The 21,139-nt window shown below is 39.1% G+C and overlaps 1 protein-coding gene across 1 annotated transcript in view; it reads right to left on the bottom strand.

Moving 5' to 3' along the window:
* Window positions 1–21,139, bottom strand: part of LRRC28 (leucine rich repeat containing 28) — a 107,157-nt gene that overhangs the window by 34,159 nt on the left and 51,859 nt on the right. Inside the window, 3 exon segments of the mRNA XM_053717614.1 lie at window positions 11,593–11,799; window positions 15,783–15,920; window positions 16,561–16,598. Coding sequence (XP_053573589.1) covers window positions 11,593–11,799; window positions 15,783–15,920; window positions 16,561–16,598 — 383 coding nt within the window.

Consider the following 21,139-nt stretch of genomic DNA (forward strand, 5'->3'; position numbering starts at 1 on the left):
CAGAGCAATTATCATCAGTGCCTTCCTGCTCTACAGTGTTTAAAACAGAGCAATCGCGCTTTCTTTGAAATGCAGGCATTTTGGATAAAAAATTAGCTATGGAGTTATCCATTACTGTCGCCAATTGTTGCATAGTAACAAGCATTGGCGTGCTAGAACTACTAGGAGTTTCCTGCGCAGGCAAAACTGGTGTAGACACAGAGCGAGATGAAGTAGAACTATCTTTACTCTCTTCATCTGATGAATCATCTTGGGCAACTTTACTATCTGTGGCCGCACTGTCCTTACTTTGTTTGGACTCTATGGCACAATTATCACACAATTTGGAAGGGGGAGACACATTGGCTTCCATACATACAGAACATAGCTTATCTGAAGGTACAGACATGTTAAACAGGCTTAAACTTGTCAATAAAGCACAAAAACCGTTTTAAATTAAAACTGTTACTGTCTCTTTAAATTTTAAACAGGGCACACTTTATTACTGAATATGTGAAAAACAATGAAGGAATTGTTCAAATTTTACCAAATTTTCACCACACTGTCTTAAAGCATTCAAAGTATTGCACCCTTAAAATGAAGAAACCGGAGCCGGTTACAGATTTAACCCCTCTACAGTCCCAGCTACAGCCTTTGCTGCGACTTTACCAAACCCAGAGGGGAATACGATACCAAATGACGCCTTCTAGGAACCTTTTCAACTACTTTCAGACCCACACACATGCAGCTGCATGTCCTGCTCTCAAAAGTAACTGCGCAATAATAGCGCGAAAATGAGGCTCAGCCTACTACAGTGAAGGCCCTTCCTGACTGAAAAGGTGTCTAAACCAGTGCCTGACGTTAAAAAACGTTCCACAAAGTTTATAAGTGTGAAATTCAATCTCAATCTGTATAAAATGCCCAAATAAAGCAATAGATCTTGCCCATAAAAATGTCTACCAGTTTTATAGCCCATATTAAGCCCTTTATTCTGTTTGAGACTAAGAAAATGGCTTACCGGTCCCCATGAGGGGAAATGACAGCCTTCCAGCATTACACAGTCTTGTTAGAAATATGGCTAGTCATACCTTAAGCAGAAAAGTCAGCTAACTGTTTCCCCCAACTGAAGTTATTTCATCTCAACAGTCCCATGTGGAAACAGCAAACGATTTTAGTTACTGCTGCTAAAATCATATTCCTCTCACAAACAGAACTCTTCATCTTTTTCTGTTTCAGAGTAAATAGTACATACCAGCACTATTTTAAAATAACAAACTCTTGATAGTAGAATAAAAACCTACAACTAATACACCACATACTCTTAACCATCTCCGTGGAGATGTTGCCTGTGCAACGGCAAAGACAATGACTGGGGTGGGCGGAGCCTAGGAGGGACTATATGGACAGCTTTTGCTGTACTCTTTGCCATTTCCTGTTGGGGAAGAGATATTCCCACAAGTTATGGATGACGCCGTGGACCGGACACACCAATGTTGGAGAAACACCAATAGCAATATTGGTCATTTTTTAATTCAATTAAAAATAAAAAGCAAACACAGAGAAAATTTGCTTAAAACGAGTATACTGTGTCTTTTAAAAATTAAAGTCGAATTAATTTTACTACTCCGCAATAACAGGGAGTACTATAAGACTTTTAGTACATTCTCCTGTATCTGTACAGTCTACTTATGCGTAACGTTTTAGTAACAAACTTTAGCACTTGCACTTCGCCACAGCTCTGCTGCGGCGCCTACCTGTCTCCACGAGTTACTTAATGACACTCCGTGAGCGGCGCTCCTAAGACCGCTTGTGAAAGATGCAGTCACAAGCTGACTTAGGTCACACCAGAGCCGAGAGAACTGCTGTCGATCGAGGATCCGGAAAACAACTGCGCGGCTAAGCCCCGCCCATCGTGGGCGGAAACTAAGTCCCCGGCAATGGTAAAGCCGCATGGGAATAAAAATGTCGGTTTTAACCAACGCATTATAAAGCGTACTGCTAATGTGCCCCTCAAACAAACAACACACTCCCCTGTCCTGCCATTATCTTAGCCAAGTTAACGTTAGAACATTTGGGTAATAACTTCAATCTCCCAGCATCAAGTCCACAAACTGAAAATATCCACCGGGTTAGTATATTAGGGCACTGATAGCACAAACCCTTTGATTTCACCTAATAAAGAGGGGAACCCATGCACACCATTCATGAACCCTGTGCAAACTGATTACCCCTTCCCGGTATAAGGAATAAATGCCAGTCTGTTCTGAGATACCTCAGTCTCACCAGAAGCAAATGACTGTCCATACCTTAATGCTGAGCGCAGCATGACGTGGTCCCACACAATGAAGATGCTCTTTTCATCACCTCCAGCAGATATGTGGGAACAAACAGGGTCTTAGATAATACTTGCTAAGACCATCATCATCAGGGAAGCAAATAGTATGGGAGTCACAGAATGAATAGCTCCCCAGTCCCTTGCTGAAAAGCCTGTAGCTCTACCCTGAGAAAAATAGTACTCACTGGTACCATTTAAAAATAATAAACTCTTGATTGAAGAATCTAAACTAACACCTCACTTTACCTCTTCCTATCACTAACACAGGCAAAGAGAATGACTGGGGTGGGAGGCAAGGGAGGAGCTATATATACAGCTCTGCTGTGGTGCTCTTTGCCTCCTCCTGCTGACCAGGAGGCGATATCCCATAAGTAAGGATGAAATCCGCGGACTTGTCATATCTTGTAAAAGAAAGATGATTTACACACAGAAAACAGCTGTATCCTTTCACGAAAATTAACACAAAAAACGTTACTGTCTCTTTAAATTTTAAAAAGTAACTTTTTACTTCTGCGTGCAGAGGTAAGGAACCGCAGGACACTGTATTTGAGATAGAAAATGTAATGTATACCTCTTTAAACAATCTGCCTCACAAATGGCAGAAATTGCAAGGAACCGCAGGGCACTGCATTTGAGATAGAAAATGCAATGTATACCTCTTTAAATAATCTGCCTCACATACGGCAGAATACTGAAAAAAGGACTTAGCCTGCTGTAATGTATAGCCAGCGTTCCTTAAATGATAAACCTTTATATTATTACGAGGTTTGACAAGGTTGAACATGTATGGGAAAATTGTCAATACTATTCTACATTCCAGCTTGACCCATCTGAGGCGTCAGACAGCCTCTCTCTATACAAATCCTGACCTCCTTATAGCACTGACTTGAGCACAAGAAGTTATAATACAAGTACTCGTTTCTTCCAATAACCGGAAGTGGAACACAGGAAGTGTCTGCTATAAGGCGCCATCCTCCATTCCTAGCAATCAGAAGAGTTAGGAGGCGGAAGAGAAACACTTTTGTGCCGTTTACAAGCTCCGCCCCTCGTGGGCGTTACTGAAGTCGTCTCCCGGTCACCATATTCTTAATAAAAAACACCGGGAGCAAAAAGATAGATCCTACTCAATAAAAAGAAAGACCTTTACCCCAGATAAACCATGCAAGTCTGCTGTTAACACTCACGGAAGCACCACTCTCATTGCAATTATATTAACAAATAGAAAAACATAAGATGAAATCTCCCGGTCGCCATTGTTCTAAGTATAGCCACCGGGAGCAAGGGGCAGACTGAACAGTTACAGTTTAAACAGCTGATCAGTCCGATTGTTTACAGTGTTTCCTCTGTGTACTAGATGTCCCGTAAAGGATCTTGAACAGAAAGACAATATCACTGTTTCAAAGTAAAACATGCTAGTGCCTGCTTCCTTACTGCCATCATGTCCCCGAATAACACTAGGGGAATCTGAGTCCAAGTTAAATGAGGTGAAAAGAAAAATGAACAATGTGCCTAACTAACACCTCACTTTACCTCTACCTATCACTAACGTAGGCAAAGAGAATGACTGGAGTGAGAGGGAAGGGAGGAGCTATTTAACAGCTCTGCTGTGGTGTTCTTTGCCTCCTCCAGCTGACCAGGAGGTGAATATCCCATTAGTAATTAAGATGATCCGTGGACTCATCGTGTCTTAAAAAAGAAATATTGACCATCAAATAAGAATACAAGACTTTCAGGTTTTTCTAAGTAACACTTCTACTTCTGCATAGTGAGCCATTGGTTGAAAATGCATGATGTATTTCATGGATTTAACCTACTTCATCAGAGTTGTGTCCCCTACTGACTTTAAAAATTCAACTACATCTTCACAACTTGCAATTGGCTGCATAGCTTCTGAGCTAAATTCATTCCCAAAAATATGAATTGTAGTAACAATAAAGAAAACAAAATTTATGCTTAACTGATAAAACAGAATTTATGCTTACCTGATAAATTACTTTCTCTTACGGTGCATCCAGTCCACGGATTCATCCTTACTTGTGGGATATTCTCAATCCCTACAGGAAGTGGCAAAGAGAGCACACAGCAAAGCTGTCCATATAGCTCCCCTCAGGCTCCGCCCCCCCAGTCATTCGACCGACGGTTAGGAGAAAAAGGAGAAACTATAGGGTGCAGTGGTGACTGTAGTTTACTAAATAAATTTGAACCTGACTTAATTGCCAGGGCGGGCCGTGGACTGGATACACCGTAAGAGAAAGTAATTTATCAGGTAAGCATAAATTCTGTTTTCTCTTACATGGTGTATCCAGTCCACGGATTCATCCTTACTTGTGGGATACCAATACCAAAGCTTTAGGACACGGATGAAAGGAGGGAACAAGTCAGGTAACCTAAACGGAAGGCACCACTGCTTGCAAAACCTTTCTCCCAAAAATAGCCTCCGAAGAAGCAAAAGTATCGAATTTGTAAAATTTGGCAAATGTATGCAGTGAAGACCAAGTCGCTGCCTTACAAATCTGTTCAACAGAAGCCTCATTCTTGAAAGCCCATGTGGAAGCTACAGCTCTGGTGGAATGAGCTGTAATACGTTCAGGAGGCTGCTTTCCAGCAGTCTCATAAGCCAATCGGATGATGCTTTTCAGCCAGAAGGAAAGAGAGGTAGCAGTCGCTTTCTGACCTCTCCTCTTACCAGAATACACAACAAACAAGGATGATGTTTGTCTGAAATCTTTAGTTGCTTTTAAATAGAATTTTAAAGCACGAACCACATCAAGATTGTGCAACAGTCGTTCCGTCTTAGAAACTGGATTAGGGCACAGAGAAGGAACAATGATTTCCTGGTTAATATTCTTATTAGAAACCACTTTTGGAAGGAAACCAGGTTTGGTACGCAAAACAACCTTATCTGCATGGAACACCAGATAGGGTGAATTACACTGCAAAGCAGACAGTTCAGAAGCTCTTCGAGCAGAAGAAATAGCTACTAAAAACAAAACTTTCCAAGATAATAACTTAATATCTATGGAATGCAAAGGTTCAAACGGAACCCCTTGAAGAACTGAAAGAACTAAATTTAGACTCCATGGAGGAGCCACAGGTCTGTAGACAGGCTTGATTCTAACTAGGGCCTGTGCAAATGCCTGAACGTCTGGTACAGCTGCCAGACGCTTGTGTAACAGGATAGACAGAGCAGATATCTGTCCCTTTAAGGAACTAGCTGACAGACCTTTCTCCAAACCTTCTTGGAGAAAAGACAATATCCTTGGAATCCTAACATTACTCCACGAGTAACCCTTGGAGTCACACCAACAAAGATATTTCCGCCATATCTTATGGTAAATTTTCCTGGTGACAGGCTTTCTGGCCTGTATCAGAGTATCTATAACTGATTCAGAGAAACCACGCTTAGCTAGAATCAAGCGTTCAATCTCCAAGCAATCAGTTGCAGAGAAACTAGATTTGGATGCTTGAAAGGACCTTGAATTAGAAGATCCTACCTCGACGGCAGTTTCCATGGTGGGACAGATGACATGTCCACTAGGTCTGCATACCAAGTCCTGCGTGGCCACGCAGGTGCTATCAAAATTACTGAAGCCTTCTCCTGTTTGATTCTGGCTACTAGCCGAGGGAGAAGAGGAAACGGTGGAAAGACATAAGCTAGACTGAATGACCAAGGCGCTATTAATGCATCTATTAATGCTGCCTTGGGATCCCTGGATCTGGATCCGTAAAGGGGAAGTTTGGCGTTCTGACGGGACGCCATCAAATCCAATTCTGGAGTGCCCCATAGCTGGGTCAGCTGAGCAAAAACCTCCGGGTGGCGTTCCCACTCCCCCGGATGGAAAGTCTGACGACTTAGAAAATCCGCCTCCCAGTTGTCTACCCCTGGGATGTGAATTGCAGATAGATGGCAGGAGTGATCCTCCGCCCATTTGATGATCTTGGATTCTTCCTTCATCGCTAGGGAACTCTTTGTTCCTCCCTGATGATTGATGTACGCTACAGTCGTGATGTTGTCCGACTGAAATCTGATGAATTTGGCCTCCGCTAGTTGAGGCCACGCCTGGAGCGTATTGAATACCGCTTTTAGCTCCAAAATGTTTATCGGGAGAAGAGATTTTTCCCGAGGCCATAGACCCTGAGCTTTCAGGGAGTCCCAGACCGCACCCCAGCCTAACAGACTAGCATCGGTCGTGACAATGATCCACTCCGGTCTGTGGAAACTCATTCCCTGAGCCAGGTGATCCTGAGACAACCACCAGAGTCTCTGGTTTTCTTGTCCATTTGTATTTGAGGAGACAAATCTGCGTAGTCCCCATTCCACTGTTTGAGCATGCACAGTTGCAGTGGTCTGAGATGAATTCGGGCAAAAGGGACTACGTCCATTGCCGCAACCATTAAACCAATTACCTCCATGCACTGAGCCACAGAAGGCCGAGGAATGGAATGAAGAACTCGGCAAGAATTCCACAGTTTTGACTTCCTGACCTCTGTCAGAAAGATTTTCATTTCAACAGAGTCTATTAGTGTTCCCAGGAAGGGAACCCTTGTGAGCGGGGACAGAGAACTCTTTTCTACGTTCACCTTCCACCCGTGAGACCTTAGAAAGGCCAGAACAATGTCCGTATGAGCCTTGGCTCTGTGAAAAGACGACGCCTGTATTAAGATGTCGTCTAGGTGCTACTGCAATGCCCCGCGGTCTTAGTACCGCTAGAAGGGACCCTAGCACCTTTGTGAAAATTCTGGGAGCGGTGGCCAACCCAAAGGGAAGGGCCACGAACTGGTAATGTTTGTCCAGAAAGGCGAACCTTAGGAACTGATGGTGATCTTTGTGGATAGGGATATGTAGGTACGCATACTTTAGATCCACGGTAGTCATATATTGACCTTCCTGGATCATCGGCAAGATTGTCCGAATGGTTTCCATCTTGAAAGACGGAACTCTGAGGAATTTGTTTAGAATTTTTAGATCCAGGATTGGCCTGAAAGTTCCTTCCTTTTTGGGAACTACGAACAGGTTTGAGTAAAAGCCCAGTCCTTGTTCTGCAATTGGAACTGGGTGAATCACTCCCATTTTTAGTAGATCTTCTACACAGCGTAAGAACGCCTGTTTCTTTGTTTGGTCTGAAGACAAACAAGAAATGTGGAACCTTCCCCTTGGGGGAGAATCCTTGAATTCTAGAAGGTACCCCTGAGCAACTATTTCTAATGCCCAGGGATCTGGAACATCTCTTGCCCAAGCCTGAGCAAAGAGAGAAAGTCTGCCCCCTACTAGATCCGATCCCGGATTGGGGGCTACCCCTTCATGCTGTCTTGGTAGCAGGAGCAGGCTTCTTGGCCTGTTTACCCTTATTCCAGCCCTGCAAGGGTTTCCAGGTTGCTTTGGGCTGTGAAGCGTTATCCTGCTTTGCGGCAGCAGAGGTTGCAGCAGGTCCGCTCCTGAAGTTGCGAAAGGAGCGAAAATTAGCCTGGTTTTTGGCCTTAAACGGCCTATCTTGTGGAAGGGCATGGCCCTTTCCCCCAGTGATATCCGAAATAATTTCTTTCAGCTCTGGGCCAAATAGGGTTTTCCCCTTGAAAGGAATATTTAACAGTTTCGTTTTGGACGACACATCCGCCGACCACGATTTGAGCCAAAGCGCTCTTCGCGCCATGATGGCAAAACCTGAGTTTTTCGCCGCTAACTTAGCTAATTGTAAAGCGGCATCAGTGATAAAAGAATTAGCCAGCTTTAGAGCATGAATTCTATCCATGACCTCGTCGTATGAAGTCTCCCTCTGGAGCGACTCCTCCAGAGCCTCAAACCAAAATGCTGCTGCAGTAGTTACCGGAATAATGCAGGCAATTGGCAATCCTTCCAATTTTTTATCCATAGGATCTTTGAAAGCACAAATGTCCTCTATTGGTATAGTTGTACGCTTAGCAAGTGTTGAAACAGCTCCCTCTACCTTAGGGACCGTCTGCCACGCGCCCCGCCTGGGGTCATTTATGGGGAACATTTTCTTAAAGATAGGGGGGGGGAACAAAGGGTACACCTGGTCTCTCCCACTCCCTAGTCACAATATCCGCCACCCTCTTTGGGATCGGAAATGCCTCAGTGTATACAGGGACCTCTAAAAACCTGTCCATTTTACACAGTTTTTCTGGGACCACCATGGGGTCACAATCATCCAGCGTAGCTAAAACCTCCTTAAGCAGGACGCAGAGGTGTTCCAGCTTAAATTTAAACACTAAGGAATCTGACTCTGCCCGCTGAGAAACTTTTCCTGTGTCAGAAATTTCTCCTTCAGACAGACCGTCCCTCACTGCTACTTCTGAGTGTTGTGAGGGTACTACAGATAAATCATCCAAATCTTCTGATTGCTCATCCTCTGTATTTAAAACTGAGCTATCGCGCTTTTTTGGAAAAACTGGCAGTTTGGATAAAAATGCTGCAAGGGAATTATCCATTACTGCTGCGAATTGTTGTAAAGTAATAGGGCCAATGCGCTAGAGGTACTAGGCATCGCTTGCGCGGGCATAACTGGTGTAGACACATGGGGAGAGGAAGAAGGACTATCCTCATTACCTTCCGTTAAAGAATCATCTTGGGCTACATTTTTAAGTGTCACTGCATGGTCTTTAAAATGCTTAGATGTTTTAGCACACTTTAAACACAAATGCAATGGGGGTACCGCCATGGCTTTTAAAAATAAAGAGCAAGGTCTATCTGAAGACTCAGGCATGTTTGACAGACTTAGACAGCACTACAATACAGTAAAAGTTACTTTTTGAAAAAACGTTACTGTGCCTTTAAATAATAAAAAGCACACACTTTTTTACCAAATCACCAAAAAACATCCGATCCTTATGAAATTTTCACCACATGATCCCAATGCTTTGAAATGATTGCACTCAAATCAATTAACCCCTTATTGCCCAAACCGGAGCAAATTTAAGTAAACTACCGGTTTAACACACTACAGCACGGTGCCACAGTCTTTGCTGTGGCCCTACCTTCCTTTTGGGTTATTTGTAGAAGAAAATAAGCCTCCCTGAAGTCCTCCTGTACTCTCAGGACTCTACACGTGAAGCTGCATGAAGCTGCCTTGCAAAACAACTGCGCAACTGAGGCGCGAAAATGAGGCCCCCTCCCTCTTCATTCCGGAGTTATGGGGCCTTCCTGAGTCAGATTAGGTGTCTTACAATATGCCAGGCGTAATAAAAACCCCAAAAGTGTTCCCAACGTCTAAAACACTTGAATAAATGTAAGATTACACTAAATAAAGTAATCGATTTAGCCCATCACAGTGTCTACCAGTATTTAAGCCCTTCACAGAAGCCATCCTTCTATATTGTGTCTCAGAAAATGGCTTACCTTCCCACATGGGGATTTCTATCAGTCTTCTAGCATTACCAGGTCTTGTTAGAAAAAAATGACTGAGCATACCTTAAGCAGTTAAGCCTGCAAACTGTTCCCCCCAACTGAAGTTCTCCGGTACTCAACAGTCCTGCGTGGGAACAGCAATGGATTTTAGTTACAACATGCTAAAATCTTTTTCCTCTCAGCAGAAATCTTCATCACTTTCTGCCTCAGAGTAAATAGTACAAACCGGCACTATTTTAAAATAACAAACTCTTGATTGAAGAAATAAAAAACTACAAATCTAACACCACATACTCTTTACCCTCCCGTGGAGATGCTACTTGTTAGAGCGGCAAAGAGAATGACTGGGAGGGCGGAGCCTGAGGGGAGCTATATGGACAGCTTTGCTGTGTGCTCTCTTTGCCACTTCCTGTAGGGATTGAGAATATCCCACAAGTAAGGATGAATCCGTGGACTGGATACAGCATGTAAGAGAAATTATTTTCTTTCGGAATGATGATGGTCCACAGTCTTCCATAACATAGTGTTCTATCTACAAGCAATTAAAGAGTTTAGACAAACTTCTAGTTTGTACACTACTTAAAAGCTCTTGTATGTATGGGTTCTTGACCTCCTCCTAGTGGCGGGAAATATATCCCATATGTTATGGAGGACTATGGACCATCATCACTCTACGAAAGAAATAAACAATCATCATACCAATGCTTCTTCTTTTAACTATGTTTCAGAAATATAAATTACAGTCAGAGGCAATAGTAATATATGCTTATATGTATGCATTTGTGCAAGCTCTTCTCCTATTATAGTAATTTGTTATGTTTAATTATCTGCATTTCTTTTTACCATCAGCGTCACTGTGTACCCCTACTCATGTATTCACTATTGAATTTGGTGTGGCTTTACAAATATATAATAATGTTAAATGGTCAACCTTTATACCAGTTGTATACTTATGTATTAGACTTTAAACATTTATATGTCAGTTGTCCAAACATAAACCAAATGAATGTCCATTTTAACCTATGTATGCCAGTTTTGTGCCCAAATATTAGACCTCAAACTGGATTCATATCACTTCCTGTCAGAGACATTTGATCTCAGATCACGTGCATGTTCCTATCAAGCTCCGTATGCCCAGTTATCAGCCCTTAGACCAGACACACTACCTTGTAACCCAGTTTATGCATCTTGATGCCCAACCATAAGTCCACATCATAATCATCAAAACTACTCTATTAAAAGAGGACCTATACTTCAACAATAATTTGTTTTCTGGTGGATTGTAATACTGCCCTCTCAATGCACTTTTTGAGCAGATTAAAGTAGGGATTTTGGAGTTTTCCATTTCAGCAGCTTTGAGCTCTTGAAAACCAATTTACCCTGCTTAGAATGGCATATTTTGGTATAATGCCAACCATTTTTGTCTTCTATGCAGTTTTTGGTGTCCTTTCTACATTACATTGCACACACACAGTTTTCATATGCGCAATGTCACTGACAGTAAGAGATTGCACAAAGGCAAACATATGTGATTGGTGTATGTCCCATTGATATGATGCATCATAAAGTGGTCATGGCAGTGTGGAAAAATGGCTCCATAAGAAAAAGAGAGTGTCAGTTAGAATTAGATTATAAATAGTACATTTTTCATATTATGTAATTGTGCCACATTTGCATTCAGTGCTTTACCCTACACTGATGTACCCTAAATATTGGTACACTGATTTTTTTCTTCTGTATTTATAATACGTGGATGATTGACAGTTTTCAGAATACAATTGTTTGTAAATATAAACTTTTACATTTAGAGATAAATTTTACTCAACAATTTACTCAGAAACATTTTCTCTTTGAATTTAATTCCTTGCTTATGTAGACTGATTTAAAAAACAAAATATTTAAATCTCATACTCACCAAGTGGTAGAGATGCAAGACGGTTGCCTGCCATGGAGAGTTCATTGAGGCTGGCCAGCTGGCAGAGTTGCCGTGGGACACTACACAAGAGGTTCCGATCTACTGTGAGAAACTGTAGCGACTGACATAGGTGTAACTTCTCTGGCAAAGTAACCAAATGATTTGTAGAAAGATCTAGTGTCTGAAGTTCCTTCAACTTCCCAATTTCTGGAACCACAAAATCAGGATGAGCAAAACTCAAAATAAATCACATCAATGCAGCAAAAACACAGGTTGTTGCAGAATCACTAGATGCATTATGATTGATATTTTATTTGTTTGCAAAATAAAAAACAAAGATAATTTTGTTTTTTAGCATTCTAATAGTTCAGGCACCAGATATATTAGAACTAAACTAAAACTCAAAAACAAAATGTATGCTTACCTGATAATTAAATTTCTTTCATCACATGTGGGATTAAAGTCCAGTCCTACAGGAGACAAAACACCCCACAAAACAACACTTTAATCCTTCCCACGTTCGCATAATTCCTTAGTCATACATATGGCCAAGAGAGAGGAGAAAAAAAGAAAGTAGGAAAGGAAAAGCAGGGTAAGAGAGGAAGGGAAAACCAGTACTGCCACCAACTGTTACAGAAAACAAAACAAAAAGGTGTGTCTCATGGACTCTCACTATCATGAAAGAAAGAAATTGATCAGGTAAGCATAAATTGTTATCTTTCATTAGATGGTGAGAGTCCATGAGCTTCCACACGCAGGATCCTATACACAAGCTGTGAAGTTCATGATACCACCATGAAATAGCGAGGGAAAAACAGTTCAGGCAGGTAAAGGTAATAGACAGGCATTGCGGCCTGCAGAACTTTCCTAGCAAAAGAAGCCTCAAAGAGGCTAATGTGTCAAAAAGGTAGAATTTAGTCAATGTATGAAAAGCTGACTAAGTACTGTAGGTGCGTTGCACATCTGTTCAATGGAAGCTTAATTTCTAAAAACCCAAGAAGTGGCGACTACTTTAGTAGAATGAGCAGTAATTAATTCAAGGGGAGAATTCTCTGTAACTAGGTACACTAAGCAAATCAAAGCTTTTCTGTCCCTTGCAGGGGACCTGAGAACAAGGAAGATGACATTCTGAATTCTTTAGTGGCTTGAAGATAAAATGTCAAGGCCCAAAATACAGCCAAGTTAAGAAGTGATCTCTCTTTAGTTTGTGGGTTTTTTTTTTTATGGCGCTGGACAAAGAGATGGGACTAAAATTTCCTAATTGATGTTTTCAGAAGAAACAACTTTAGGAAGGAAAGAGTGTGTTCATTCTTAAAACTGCTTTATCCTGATAAAAACAAACAAACAGGTAAGTAGAATCACTGAATCACTAGAAAGAGAACCTTTTAAGACAAGAGTTCAATGTCCAGACTATGCATAGTTTTAAATGACTGAGCCTGAAGAAACCCTGAAAACCAAGTTAAGGTTCCACAGAGGGGAAGCAGGCCTGATAACTGGTCTTATCCTGACCAAATCTTGAACAAAGGCTTGAATGTAAGGAAGTCTCAAAATCTTCTCATACAAGACTGAAAGGGCAGAAATTTGGCCTTTAAGGGAACTGGCTGATGCAAGTGCAAATAAAATCACTGAGGTCCTTACCGGTTTTATCTGGGCAATTGTCCACACTCGGAATGTGAATAGCTGAAATAATGCAATGATGGTGCTCTATCCAAGACAGAATGCAGGCTACCTCTTTGATTGCCAAGGCACTTTGAGTACCACCTTGTTGATTGATGAAAGCCACTACTGTGACATTGTTGAATTGAAACCTCAGAAAAGACTTCAGCCATAATAGGGGCCAACTCTGGATAGCCCTGAATAATGCATAGAGCTCTAAGAAGCTGATCGGAAGCATCAAATCCATGAGGAGACTAAACTCCCTGCATCCTCCTCCTTGCTGGAGGCAAAACAATGACTAAAAGATCAAAGGAAAGTGGGAGGGATTCAATTTAAAGCTCTATTGTGTGGGGTGTTTTGCCTTCTCTTGTAGGACTGGATTTTAATCCCACATGTGATGACTCATGGACTTTCACCATTTTATGAAAGAAATAACTTTTTTTTTTTTTTAAATTCCTTTATTTATGTGTTACAAATAATAAATACAAGATGAAAATCACTGTACAAGAACATAGTACTATAATATCTTGATATGACTCATGAAATAAAGACAAAAAAAAGGGAGAAAAGAAGTTGAGTAAATTAAACAGTATGCATAGACTCTGTGGTTCAAGCGTCTCTGGTTGCGGTTTGAGTATTACATAAGGAAAAGATTGTCCAAGTAGAACTTTTCTGACTAAGTGTCCATTGTGGCAATATGATTGTACATTAAAATGAGCAAAAAGATAGTTCAACAACATATAACAATACAACCTTACACAAACAACTTGCAAGTTCTTGTCCCTATAGTTTTTGAAAAGAACGTGAGATTTCGCCTGGAGGTGAATGAAAGAGTGTAGAGTGAAATTAAAAAAAGAAGGAGATAGGTGGTGAGGTGCAAGGGGTTCGCTGCATTTTTTCTAATTTTTATTTTGCTCTCGTTCTTTTATGTATTATGTCTTTAAATGGTGTTTGATTTGTGTTGTTCCCCCGTGTTCATCATAGATTTGTGGATGCCTAGTGTTCCTACCTGGATGTGGTGTTACTTTTCTAGTTGTAGTAGATTATCCACCTGTTACCCACTCTCCCCTTGTAGGAGTAGTTTTGGATTTCCAGTGTTTCGGTATCAGAGTTTTAGCACTGTTTATCATCAACAAGAATAATGACTTGGTTAGGTTACTACTTAGTTTAGGGAGAGAAATATCTATTTTTAGTTGCACAATTGTTCTAATATATACAGTGTCTGAACTATCTAAAAGCTGGAAATTCTGGGTAACTTAGTTATTCAATTGGAAATGAATAGCAAAATACAAATAATTGCACATATCTAATGACCAATAAAATGGTTCATTTAAAGAATTTGCATGCAGGCGTATACAATATTAAAGGGATAAAAGTAGCCACCAATCAGCAAGTGCTACCCAGGTGCTGAACCAATTATGGGCTGGCTCATAAGCTTACATTCCTGCTTTTTCAAATAAAGATACCAAGAGAATGAAGAAAAATTGATACTAGGAGTAAATTAGAAAGTTTCTTAAAATTGCATGCTCTATCTGAATCATCAAAGAAGAAAAAATGTGGGTTCAGTGTCCCTTTATTTATTTACTGACAGCTTACTTCTAAATGACATGCTGTTTAATGAGATTTTACATTTGGTTGCAATATATTAGTTTTATTAGTTCTGCTTTCAAATATTTGGATGCATGTATGTGAACGCAGCATGGGCTTATTAACACTTTAATAAATGGGAGATGCTTGTCAAATAGGAAGAGAGACTGACTGCATTTCAGATATGTTGTATATTGCAGTTGTAAAAAAGAATGATCATAGTCAGATGTGATATATTTGCAGAATAACGTAAGAGTTAAATAATGTATTTTTATCTCAGAATAACAACAAAAATAAGGAAATAATTCAGTTTTATGGCTGAGTTCATAAACACTGCTTGAATAAACATTAAAATATTACAGTCAACACTTTCATTAAATTGTTTTTATAAACAATCTATTAGTTTTGTAGCAGTAAAAAGGAATTATCTTATAGCTAATGCATATTGAGGAATATAATTTGAATACAGACACAAGTTTGCATTAATGGCAATTATCAAGTTTTATTTAAAAAAAAAAAAATACTTTTGACTTTTTTTTTTTTTAAATGGAAATCTATATAGTTTACTACCTATGCATTATGCATAGCTATAACATCATTCTCCTGTTATGCTGTATGTACTAAACATACTCGAGGCCAAATGTTAAATGCTAACAAAACAAAATTGCGATAATCAGAGGATAAACCAGAAATAAAACTCTGTGATTATGCACAAGATGCCTCTCTGCTAAACCAACTGCCAGGAAACCATACCTGTATTCTTGCTGTATTATTCACAAAGCATTTCCTTTTAATTTCAGCTGTTATGGAAATCTTGTAAGAACATGAAACACTCAAACAGAAACTTAAAACTTTTCAAAAAATGCGCTTGTACTACTAAAGTCACAGCTTCCTTTTATGAGTAAACCACCATTCTTACATAGACCATTTAGGCATTTGAATATTACCTGGGGGAAGGAACTTCAGCCTGTTGTTTGTCAGCCGTAAATGTCTTAACGATTTAAGTCTTCCAATATCAGGACACAGTATTTCCAAAGCATTGTCACTTAGGTCCAATGACTGGAGCTTCACCAGGGAACCAATTTCTGGTGAAATTAGAGCAAACAAGTAATACAATATACATGGTTAACATGAAATACATTGCAAACTGTAAGTTGTGCAATGTTTAAAAGGCAAAGATAACAATGTAACAATGTACTCAAGCAAGTGGCTGACAGAGGTTCATTGTATTAAAACCTGGTGCAGGGATGCCCTTTCAAAGGGGCTGAATTATTTTTCTCTCACCCTCAAATGTGAAGCCAATTTCTGCTGTCGCCACTTGCATATATAGATTGTCTATAGCCAATACTGCAGTATTGACATTTTCAGTATAGGTGGCAGTTTTAAAATGCAAAAAAAAGCTGTTTTTAATGAGAAGATAAAGGTTAGAGCTATTTGTAATCAATGTAATTAATGTCAGCAGGTAAAATGGATCATTGGGAGAAAATAAAGGGGAAACAATTTTACAGTACAATAAACTTTTAACTCATTCTTCAACTATCCATGAATGTCAGATTCACATAAAATAAATGTATACAGTGAGCTGAAAATAAGCCCAACAACCTGCTCTACAAGCAAAGAAAATACACAAAAGCATTTTTATGTATTTATCAACACTGTCTTCTGTCAAGTACTATTTTTTTTTTAAGTTTGAAACAATAACCGTTGTGTGGGGTAGGCACTCACCTTCTGGGACAAATACAATGTTATTTGAGTGAAGATACCTAAAACAAATAGAATCAAATGTGTCAGTCTAAAGGATTTCTGCTGTAAATCACATTATTACGTTTCATCTACAAGAACAGGCACTGTAAATATGAAGCTTCTCATGTGCTTGTCCCTCTAGATGGGTTTGAAAATGAATTGAGCCCAAAGATGCTTTTACCATGTTATTAAAAGTCAATAACTGACTGTTTACATCTCAAAACGAATATATAGTTTAAGAACTAATTAGTACTCTGCTGCAAGCTAGACAACTAAAGGGGGTGCATAGGATCTAAACTTTTGAGTTAAAAAGGGGCATGAAACACAGTTTACTTATATTATCAAATTTGCTTCATTCTCACAGTATTCTTTGTTGAAGAGATATTAAAATACTTTTTACCTCTGTAATTACCTTGTATCTAAGCCTCTGCAGACTGCCCCCTTATCTCAGTTCTTTTGACAGACTTGCATTTTAACCATAAATAACTCGACAGGAGTAAGCACATTATTATCTATATGGCACACATGAACTAGCTCTATCTAGCTGTGAACAACTGTAAAAATGCACTGAGATAAGAGGCAGCCTTGAAGGGATAGAACTTAGCATATCAGCTTTCCTTAGCTTTCAACAAAGAATAGCAAGAGGACAAAGCAAATCGGAAAGTTGTCTAAACTTGCATGTACTATCTGAATCATGAAAGTTTAATTTGGATTACACTGTCCCTTTAAAATAAAAAATAACACTGCATGCTTTTTGGCTTCACTCTTAGAGTTTGAACAAATCTACAATGCAACATGCCATTGCTAAGAATGCTAAAGGGACGTTAAACCCAATTGTTTTTCTTTCATGATTCAGATAGAACATGCAATTGTAAATAATGTTTTAAAATGTCTTTGTTCTATTGGTATTCTTTGTTGAAAATCAGCAAAGGAAGATCAGAAGTGTGCATGTGTGTGCAGCACTATATGGCAGCAGATTTGCAAGAATGTTTCACATTTGCAAGATTACAAGATGGCAGCACATTTTCCTGCCATGCAGTGCTCCAGATGTGCACACTACCTACTCCGGTATCTTTCAACCAAGAATACAACGAGAACAAAGCAAATTTGATCATAGAAGTAAATTGGAAACTTTAAAAATTCTATGGTCTGTCTGAATCACGAACAAGAAAATTGGGGTTTCTTGACCATTTAAGGGGTTTACAACATTTTAAACAAAAGTAACTGAATATTTAAATTTTTGCAACAAATGTTAATTTCACTATTTGATTGCTACATTCAATTAAAAAAACAAACAAACAGAATGGTTAAACATTTAAATGTTAAATCACATTATCTTATACCGTGCGAATAGTGACAATAATCATGTATCAAAATAAGGTTCATGTAATGTGCTGCCCCTTTAAACATGAGAAAAAGCACTTCTTTTTTCCAGTGGAGAGAGTCTATAGAATTCATTAGCTAATCAATAAGATAACATTCATAATTAAAGGGACAGTAAACCTTAAAAATAATGTTATATAATTCTGCACATAGTGCAGAATTATATAACATTATTTAGATGCTATAGCTATAAATGCCTTTTTTACCTTTTAATTTGTTAAAAAAATGGTGCTTTTACAGACCCGCTCTCTGCTGAACGGGTCTGTAATATTTAGTCAGCGCATCGGGCCAGCTGTATAGTCAGAGCGGGTCTGTAAAAGCGCCATTTTTTTAACAAATTAAAAGGTAAAAAAGGCATTTATAGCTATAGCACCTAAATAATGTTATATAATTCTGCACTATGTGCAGAATTATATAACATTATTTTTAAGGTTTACTGTCCCTTTAAGTGTCAGAGGACATCTTATGGTTTCAAAAGTCCTAACTAAGGGGGTCATTGATTTTGAAATCCTGCTAATAAATGAAATCAGTAAAATGTGTATTTATAGAAGACAACAAATGGCTCACTAGAAGGATATACTGTAATCATTGCAACTATAAATGATAAACCTTTCAGTTTGGAACTGCTATTATCTAACCGGTATTTTAGTGCAGGCTGCAGATGCTGAAGCCACGCAGAATATGGTTACAGCTCATATGAGTATACACAGCAGTTTTTTATAGTTTCATTCTAATAGTTTATTGTGTTAATGTTTTTTAAGGTTTGGGCTAGGTCCCTTAGTTCCAGTGAAGGGTCATCTTAATACTGCAGGATACAAAGACATTTTAGACAATTGCGTTCTACTAAATTTATGGCAACAGTTTGGTGAAAGCCCTTCTAACGTGACTGTGCCCTGCATACAAAGCAAAGTCCACGAAGACGTGACATGACGAGTTTGGTGAGAAGGAATTGGAGAGGCCTGCATAGAGCCCTGACCTAACCCAAACTTTCTCTTTCACGATTTAGGTAGAACATACAATTTTAAAACAACTTTCCAGTTTACTTCTATTATCAAATTTGTTTCATTCTCTTGGTATCATTTGTTGACGAGCAGCAATGCACTACTGGTTCCTAACTGACCACATGGGTGAGAGTCCACAATTCCTTATTTATAGGATCCTAGTGGCCAGGTGATTAATTCCCAACAGTAAGGAATTGTGGACTTTCACCAACCTAGAAAGAAAAAACTACTTTCATATGTACTTATATTATACAATTTACCTTTTTCTATTTAGTATCCTTTGTTGAAACTTAGCTCCTTTGCCATGAGGACACAATGAAGTAGACTCAGGACAGTGCATGTGTCTTAAAGGAATGGTAAAGTCAATGTAATGTGAGATGCAAAAACCTAAACTATATATCAATACAAGTTGAAATGCTATGTTATTTATTTTGTATTTAATTGCATTATCTTATATTCTTCTCTTCTAATCTTGATCCGTTATGTTATCCAACTTCGCCCCATGTTCTTTTTTTCTTTTCTTCAGTTCTACCGGCTGTATACGTCACTGCCTCAGCGCGCTCCCGATATGACAAGTTAAAGCGCATGCGCAAATTCGGAATTGTCAAGGAACAAAGTAAACATTGAATCACGAGATTCATTGTTTACTTTGTTCATGGATAGGGTACAAGAACGCTGTGTAGCTTATCTTACCTCTAGCACAAACGACAAGCCAGACAATTTAGATTGATCGGTTTACACATGCGCTAAAAAATTGTGAACCCGCATTGTATAGAAGTAACAGCTTGTTCGTGATTTGCTGAAGGTAATGAATGACGTTTGCGCATATCTAATCGCAGCGATAGTTGCCTCCCATAATGACATATGCAAACCAGCCCGTAGACATGCATTTTCATTGGACGCGTCAGATCCATTGATTTCTTCTAGCGAGGGGGGCCGGCGGGGGAACACGACGAACATTGAAGTAAATTATAGATTTATAAAAAAATGTACATATACTTCATTTGGAGAAAATATATATGCTAATTGGTTGTGGTACAAACTATTGGTTAATGAGAGATGACAGAACAGAGTTTACTATTCCTTTAAGCACCATGGAAGCAGTGTGTGCAACATTTTTTTTTATTTTTATTGCAAGTTCTATATGAATATATTTTAAAAGTTATCCATCAGGTCTGTATGATAATTGCTTTTGGCTGAATGTACCGATTATACAACACGCCAGTTTTGTTGTGGAACTATCAATAAACTTTGCTCATGTCAGTGTTCCCCTCAGCTTAAAGGGACATGAAACTAATTTTGTTTCTTTCATGATTCAAACAGAACATGCAATTTTAAACAACTTTAAATTTTACTTCTATTATCAAATTTGCTTCATTCTCTTGACATTCTTTGTCAAAAGACCAGTATTGAACTACTGGGAGCTAGCTGAAAACATTGGGTCGGCCAATAACTAGAGGCATATATGTGGAGCGACCAATCAACAGATAGCTCCCACTAGTGAATTGCTACTTCTGAGCCTATCTAGGTATGCCTTTTAGCAAATGATACCAAGACAACTTAGATAAAAGAAGTAAATTGGGAAGTTTTTCAAATTGTATGCTCTATCTGAATTGTGAAAAGAAAAAAAAAAATCCCTTTATCTTGCTGAATTATGTATGTGACGGTTTCTGCACATTGCTCATACTTACAATGACTGAATTTGTTAGAAGACTACTATTTGCCCAATACCATGTTATCACTCCTGACAGGAGTTATGTTTCAGGTCTCCAGTGCTTTTACAGATTTATGTATCACTTAAAGGGACATTAAATACAATTCGTGCACCTCCCTCTAATTATGGGTGCTGCCATTATGGAACCTAGGTTACATTGCAGGTATCTGAAGGAGAGTTTCTGCACATGTGCAGACACATAAGCACTGAAATATAGTGAAATATCCATTTAAACATGACAGCAACCATGACTAGAGGGAGGTGGGAATAGCCTCTATATTGTGCTTATAAAAATGTATTGAATGTCCCTTTAATAGTAGCTATGATACTAGAAGTCCCTCTTACTATTTCAGCTTGTAGGAAATGTCTTACATTTAGCATATGCATTGGTGGTTTAAAAAAGCTAAATCTTTTTTGCCAAGTTAATACTTCAATGCACAAATCAGCTTTTTTCAAAAGCTGG

The sequence above is a fragment of the Bombina bombina genome, chromosome 6 (assembly GCF_027579735.1).
Source record: "Bombina bombina isolate aBomBom1 chromosome 6, aBomBom1.pri, whole genome shotgun sequence".
Taxonomy (NCBI): domain Eukaryota; kingdom Metazoa; phylum Chordata; class Amphibia; order Anura; family Bombinatoridae; genus Bombina; species Bombina bombina.